The sequence below is a fragment of the Pundamilia nyererei genome, unplaced genomic scaffold (assembly GCF_000239375.1).
Source record: "Pundamilia nyererei isolate P.nyererei 1_Seehausen unplaced genomic scaffold, PunNye1.0 scaffold01654, whole genome shotgun sequence".
In the NCBI taxonomy this organism is placed as follows: domain Eukaryota; kingdom Metazoa; phylum Chordata; class Actinopteri; order Cichliformes; family Cichlidae; genus Pundamilia; species Pundamilia nyererei.
In genome coordinates, this window is record NW_005189055.1 from 1269 (window position 1) to 9363 (window position 8095).

Consider the following 8095-nt stretch of genomic DNA (forward strand, 5'->3'; position numbering starts at 1 on the left):
GCAAGAGAAACAGAACATTGCCCAGAAATGAGGTGACCAGTGCAAACCAGAACTGACGCCAGCGTGAAGCTATGAATGGACGGCACACCTGTATTAAACACAGATTAGCAGGTAACTAAAATGACAGCATGTGGTGAAAAGAATAATTTCTGAAGTCAGACTTTCTTCTTGTAGTGAGTGACAACACTTATTCAAAGATTATTCTCTAAACAGGACTCACCTTTCATGGCACCACTCCTGTGACCTTCTGAGTCAACTTCACTCGTGTAACAAAAACATTTTGAGTAAATTAGTAGACTTTAGCTAATGTAAAGCGATAACATTATAAAACAGAATAATCACTGCTTGACAAACTGATGCTCTACAGACTAACACTGAAGTGTGCAAGTAGAAATATTACAGGTGCTTGATGTCAGAGAAAGAGAAGACTGTGGTTCCATAGAGACTGTTAGTGTCATGATCCAGCTCATCCTCATAGGAATTCCCTCCTCCTTCTCCAGCTGATCACTTTGTTTTCTATGACTTAAAATATGTAGACGTTTTTTTAAAAATATCTGCATAAAAGTACAACCTTTCTGAAAAAACACATGCATCTTACCTGAAGGAGATGAGGTTGGTGTAGCAGAGGATCGGGCAGAAGAACGCGAGCAGAAGCTTCCAAATCTCTGTTTTCCTCTTCATATCACCCCACCAGATCTGGGACAGCAGAGACTGGAAGAGCACAGCAACTGAGACCTTATCCACCACCAGTAGCTGCTTTACTCAACATGAAGGTGGCCTGTGTTATTTTGGAAGCATCATGCTACCTTTCTTTTGTAATACTCATCTGCTATTTGACATGATGACAACAACATGAAGAAAAGATGTGAAAATTGTGATAGCCTGTAAAGGCTATCACAACTTTGAATTTTCCATCATAAAGGAAAATTCAAAGGGTGCTTTGTGAAAATGGTTATGAAACTAAATAGAAAATAATTATAACATCAATAATAGCTGACAGCTTTTGTTATTGTCTCACCACCAGCCAGGTTCTCAAACTTCTGGGGTTCCTCCCCTTGGACAGGAAGGAACGCCGCTGGTTTGAGTGCAGAGTCAAAGAGGCCATTTACGTGAAAAGGGAAAGACCATCTCTGAATCGAGGAGGGGGCCTAAGGGTACATCATTCGCCATCTTACAATGCTGTGATTGCAGCCATTCCCCAACTCTCTGTGAATGGTGCTCATGGCCATTGATCAGTGGTCTTTGATCAGTGGGTTTTGGTCAATGGTTGTTGATCAATGGTCATGAGAATTTGCAAAATTAAGATTAAGGAACTGACCTCCCAGCCCATTGTTCCCTCAGTGGGCTGGTTTCAGTCATTATGCAAATGTACTGTTTATAAGATTGGGGAAACCTGCAGTCAGCTGAGACTGAAGAAGTCACTTGGATGAGTGACAAAATGTTTCTCCCACAAAACGCTACGTCCAGATGAACAGAATCAACTTTTTGGAGAATAATCTTACATAGGTGTGGGGTGCCTCAAGATGCTTACACAAGAGATGCAGGAGTGTGACAACAGCAAGTGTCACTGTCCATATCGGTCAGCCATGTCTCGGTAAGCGCCATCAGACAAGCCTCCCTGTATTCCTGTAGATGACGCACATTCCCTTGTAATTCATCCGTTTTGTTCCTAAGAGATTGGACATTGGCCAGAATCATAGAAGCCAGAGGAACACGATTCTTCCTCCGAAGTTTTCTTACACGCTGACGCACGCCACCTTTCTTTCCGCATTTTCTCAAGTGGCGGGGCTTTCCAAAATTAGTGTTTGACCGGGCAAATAAATCCTCACCAAGAATTATATCTGTCCGAGCATTAGAAGAGTCGTACATAGACAAACAGGACCACCATAATCCAAGTAGTTCCTCGTGTGTATAAGTAATTGACTCCAGGTGAATATCGCCAACAACAATAAAACTAAGGTGTAGAAGATCTCCATCTCGGCAAAAAAAACTCATAAAAAGTTAAAACCATGGTTAAGAACAGAGTCTCGGTCGTTGTGTCCTTGGGCAAGACACTTCACCCGTTGCCTACTGGTGGTGGTCAGAGGGCCCGGTGGCACCAGTGTCCGGCAGCCTTGCCTCTGTCAGTGCGCCCCAGGGTGGCTGTGGCTACAATGTAGCTTGCCATCACCAGTGTGTGTAAATGGGTGGATGACTGGATGTGTAAAGCACTTTGGGGTCCTTAGGGACTAGTAAAGCGCTATACAAATACAGGCCATTTACCATATTATCTACTGTTCTTCCACTGATTCTAAGGTCTGTTTCGGGATATCTTGTTCGGACTCTCTGACCCAGAGACTTATAGAAAACCATTATCATGTGTATGTAAGCGTGCAGCAGAAAAGGACCCTCAAGCGCTTTATGTCCACTCTTCAATATTTCAGCCCAGTCATCCACTCAGTCTTCGCCAACAAGTTGGCGCTCCGTGACCCTCAAAACACGGAGCGCCAACTCGCTATGAGCAGAATTGCCTTGTGTATAAATGAAATAACTAAAACAGCTTTATTTAATCATTTAAATCTAAAATCAAAATTTTTCAACCCTAACACAGGTCAACTGTAAAAAAGAATACCTTCATGGCTTAACTCCCTCCTTGGTCTGCTCTGATTGTTATCTGCCATTACTTTTGAGGATGAACTCTGTTGTTCTGATGATGCTCGTGCAGATGCCATATTTTTCTATAGGCAGTGCTGTAGTAGCTGAAAGAGCAATACAGACTTTCCAGCTTGCAGTTAGGTAGTCCACAATGTTCAAACCATTCTCAGTGAAAAACCGAACAAACTGGGGCTCGTCACTGATCAGGCCATCTGTCATTGAGTCTTAGAATCTCCGTACTGTTTAATTGGAGGAACGTAAGATGGTGTTTTAAGACAGGTAAATATTTTTTATGCCAAATATTCCTCTGCAAATCACATTTAAACTGATCTATCTGTCAAAATTGATATAACTGCACATTATTAATTTACTTATTAGTGTTTCTTCCAGTGTAACAACTATGAGAAATCTGTTTGCCTCCTCACCTTGCACGGGATGTCGCCATCAAAGAGTTCACTCTTGGCAATGTCTACCCTGTTCACTGTGACTGCTAACTTCAGTTTATCACTATAAGGGTTGGCCTTAACTAATGCACGCGGCTTACTTACTAGAAAAATCACAAACACAACAAAAATTTAAATAAGGATAATAAGTTTATGCTTCTGTTATGCTGTAAAATTATGGTCTATTTATATGTATCTTGCACAAGTGTTTTAAGCAGGACAGTGTCAAAGTCATTTGGACTCTCGTGCTCTCCATGCTAGACTAATCAAACCTCTATTAAATTCTAAAAGCCTGGTGACAGAAGATGGGAAAAAGGAACAGGAATGTTGGACACACACCTGCAAGATGACAGGGACAAGATGTAGGAGACCAAGTACAGATACTTTTTCTAAAAGTTTTTTTTTCAGTGAAATATGTTTCGCTTAGTTAAAATCAAAATAACTGCAATTCTGACAGAAGTCATTGTGCACACGTATTTCAATGGCCTTCGCCTTTCTTCAACTTCATTGATGGTTAACCATTACACATTTGATTCAAAAAAACAGCCAAATCTTTTAGACGGATTGAGTTTAAACAGGTCTGTTTACTCTTCTTTGTTAGCAAATGGCATGGGTTATGTAAGGTTAATAACAGTGTGAACAAAACATTGGCAGCTTCACAGGTTTTAAACCACCACAGAATAAAACTGGGGACTTTTGTGTTAAAGTTCATTGTTTACGCACTTTTTGTGAACTAGAATAGAAAGCTCTCAAAAGCTCAGACAGCTTGTCCTAGTTAAGTGTAACAAATGCAGATGAGGACTCCACCCATATATGTATCATTTTAAAAGTTCCAGAGAAACTTCCAGAGAAACTTCAAGAAAACTTCCAAGAATTAAAAAAAGACAATAAAACTGCAGAAACAGTCACAAATAATTTTAGATGTCATTTAATAAGACCAAGAAAGTCACAGTTTTCTTCATGTTCAAGCAACACAGTACAGTATTAAGGGCATAAGCAATGTGTCACCCACATGTAGCTCTGGCAGCTCAACACGGACATGGAACACATCTCAGTTGCTCAGACCATATGGCTTTGCAAAATGAAAACATGTCGATGTCACTGCTTAAAGTAAACGTTGCATACACGAGGTGCATTCATCATACAGACTCAAATCTGACAACAGGCAAAAGCTTTGTCACAGGTAGCCATAATCAAGAGATAGTGTTGAGAGATAAGATCGGAACAGAAGTAGCCTTGAACTTAATAAGTTGTTCTTCATACTTTTCGTGATTATGTCAAACACAAAGAGCTACATTAGAAATCAGTCAGTTTTAGTTAAATGGGAAAAGACAGGCGCGCTGAGGTGAGGCAACGGGTTGATCGGCAAAGTTCTTGATGACATCCTCTTTCTATTTTAGCTCCAACTCCAGCCCAGTACAAGACTGAGAAGTAGCAGGCTCAGGGAGAAGCAGGTTGTGGAGGCGGAGGCCTTGATGCTCTGAGTCCAGACTTTCTGTGCAGGCTGCAGGCTTCTGTAGACGTTTATCATGATTGGTGATGAACTGTCGTTGAAGTGCAGTGTGGTGCTGAAGAGGTCAATCTGGTCATGAGACATATTTTGTTTCCAGTTAGCTGTATGAACCACTAACGGTGCATCTGTGCTCACAGCAATGACAATTAGGAGACACAAGGAAGAAATGAAATGACACCTACTAGATCTTTACTGACTTTAATTGGTTCCTTAAAAACGGTCCAGACCACCGCCTCCTGACAAGCGGGGGTCGTCAAGGATCCAAGGTAGCGGTAATACTTAGTGCGATCCACACCGACAAGCAGGTCGTCCAGGGAAAACCCGGCTGCAATTGAAACGTTCTGGCCTGAGGACAGAAACAAGACTTACATGAAGGAACTACGGGTGACACAATTTAGAGTCAGAAAGAGAAGAGGAGGTTTTCCACAAAAAAAAAGTCACCTTTTTCTGTGATGTTGGGCAAGTAAGAAGCCAAATTGCGCCAGCTATCCGGCTGGCCAGTTGAGTTGCCTGACATTACCTGGAAGAAAAAGAAAGGGGTATTGACGCATTCCCCATAACAGACGAGGAAAGAGACCCCCCCCAAAAAAATAAATAAATAAATAAATAAATAAAAAATCGAGTGAGGCCTCAATACTGAACAACACAGTAAGCATTACGTCATCTCGTGCACTGCTTCTCTCACCTCGATAAAGAAACCAAGTGCTGAAAGTCCGGTGGAGTCTTTGACGGCTAGATTTGTATTTCCATTGTAGGATGACTTGCTGTTCACAATATGCAGCTGCGAAAATGAAGTTATACAGACGTTTGCTTGTTTATTTCTGTTGGGTTTTTCTTTTTTCTTTTTTTCTTTTTACAGATTTAAAATTAATATATTCAAAAATACACCAAAATAACAAGAAAAAAAATGTGTACCTCGATAGGATAGCGCTTTCCATCCACTGTGTGCTCTGAGCCGGGGACAGAGGAGCCGTTGCCCCAGTGCAAGTGAAACTGGAGGCTGTCGTATTGCTCGGACAGGTCCCCTCCTGAAATCTTAACTCCGCTCTTAAGGGTCACTTGGACTGAAAGAAGGTGAAAAAACAAAAACACGATAAAGTTACACCTAACCTGCGAGGAGTCAAAGGAAAAATTCAGGCGCAAGGCCAATTGAGATACAAAGTTTACAGAAACCCCATGACAACACACTTTTGTAGCCACAAACTCCCGGTGCTCACCTGTGTTGCCAGTATTTGTTATTGACGTCATTGCGGAGGTGTCGTCATACTTCAAAAAAGTGAATTCAGTCAGTTTGTCGTTCGGTGTGGCAGATGCTGAGACGATGTTAATGGGTGACTGTCGGGTGCCGTTGCAATACTGGGAGGAAATTGTTGGCCAGGTTGTGTCATCTATAAACAGAAAGGACACGTAAAGTCACCGAGGAGGGGTCACTTAGTGGGCAACAATATAATAGATAATGGAGATATTGGGTACTTACTGCAGGATGGGAGGTGATAACACCAGGCTGGATGAAGAAAAAAAAGAAGGGGGTGAAAAAACAGAACATTTAGATTCACATAATTAGAAATTCAGTGTAACAGTAAATTCCTAAATGAAGTACACACCTTTTGATTGGGAGTGAGCGGCAGGTACGAGGACGCACACAGCAAGGGTAACAACTTCAAACCACTTCATCTGAAACGACCAAAAAGCCACATTGTTTGGAATCGCATATATTTAAAAAAATTATAAATTAGATTAAATCAAAATAATCGGGAAAAAAATGTACAGCACAGAAAAGAATAATTGGTTAAGTAATATAGTATTCCGATTCTGCATGAATGAATGAATTCATTAATTGACAGGTTACTATATGGAGTGACAAATTTACCTTTATATAAACTTTGACGATTAAATTCTAAAAGTTAACCAATTTTATTTGTAGTGCTGCAGTTTGCTGTTAATAGAGAAAAGAATGCAACAAATGCAGGTTTCTGACTGTAGCCTAATTTTTTCTTTTGTCCACTTCACCTGAGCAGCACAGTGTCTTACCTTTGATGCACCTGTGCGTCCGTTCAGCCTGTTTTCAGATGCAGCTCACCTCTTTTTATTTCCTCAGTGCATCCTGCAGCTGGCCCGGCTCCACCTCCAGGGGACACGTGAGTAGGTCTTTATCTCTCCGCAATAATTTCGCGGAAGTACAACGGGGTATTATGGCGACTTTAATTTTTTTTTTAAATCGACCTTTTTAAGAATAAAGTCTACAGGAGGAGGAGGAGGAGAATACAGCGCCAGCAAGCAGGGACGCGGAGCGAGCGGTTCGACTGCTGCAGCAACAGGAGGCCAGATTACACGTCTGCGGGAAATTGGAGGCGGCGTACGGGCCGGTGCCGATTGATTTTTATTGTGTTGTCCCCTGGCCAGGGTTGTTTTAATTCATTTTATATTTTTTAACAATTTAAATATAATAAATTATATTTTAACTATACAGTTTTTAATTCGTGTGCTTTCCCTTGGCGGCTCCACTGCTCTGTCCCTTTGGAGGAAGGTTTCCCTCCTTTAAAAAACACTGTGGAAATAAAATCACCTTCGCTCCGTTATATATAGCAAACTTTTTTTCCTCAAAATACTTTCAATTCAATCTCAAAACGATCACAATGATATTTTTTTCTTAATGTGGTGATTTCATTTATTGTTATACTCAAGGAAGAACTGTGCAGTGTATAGCCCTCAGAGAGCACTAAGATCATCGGGCCAACTGCTCTTAGTGCAACCTAGGTCTCGGCTGAAGACCAGAGGAGACCGTGCCTTTGCCGTTGCCTCACCCAGGTTATGGAATACTCTTCCTCTTCATATTCGCGCATCAGATTCCATTCAGTCTTTTAAATCACGTCTAAAAACGTATTTGTTTAACTTGGCATTCAAGGCGAATTATAATTTACATCTGGCTTTGCATTTAGATTATGTAATTATTTTATTTATATCTGTAATTTATATTTTATAATGTGATTTTTATCTGTATCATGATTTTACTGGAAAGCACTTTGGTGTACTTCGGTCTTTAAAAATGTGCTATATAAATAAATTTTGATTGATTGAAGAATGACAACCGTTTGACTGTTACACCGTGTGTGTGTGTGTGTGTGTGTGTGCGTGTGCGGGGGGGAGAATCACAATCTATTTGTGTTTTTGTATGATTGTGTGCAGGGGTGGTCCTAGCCTGTCTGGTGCCCTGAGTGAACTGTCCCTCCCCCAAACAAACACTTCTTTTCTCTTATTTTCTAAACTGAGGGCCTGATGGCTTCGATCTTTTCTTGTCCATCTTCCATCAGTAATTTTGCACTCCAATATCAACACAAAACCCCACTTTAGCTGATCAACATTTAGCAAGCTAACCTTCATCAGATTAACACACCTTTAATAAGTAAATCCAATATGTTTTTTAAAATATTCTACTTAATTAACATTTTCCATAATCAGTGTTGGGACTAACACGTTATTAAGTAACGCGTTACAGTAACTACGT

General features: G+C 40.8%; 1 protein-coding gene across 1 annotated transcript; it reads right to left on the reverse strand.

Annotated features, from left to right (window-relative positions):
• Window positions 1-598: 598 nt before the first annotated feature.
• On the reverse strand, window positions 599-6264 carry LOC102208414 (carbonic anhydrase 4-like; the record flags this gene model as incomplete). Its single annotated transcript, XM_005755489.1, has 10 exons — window positions 599-711; window positions 3060-3181; window positions 4485-4659; window positions 4773-4936; window positions 5032-5110; window positions 5276-5371; window positions 5506-5654; window positions 5808-5978; window positions 6068-6094; window positions 6195-6264. Coding segments are annotated over 10 exons (1166 nt in total), but the record flags the coding sequence as incomplete, so codon positions are not given.
• Between the last annotated feature and the right edge of the window lie 1831 nt (window positions 6265-8095).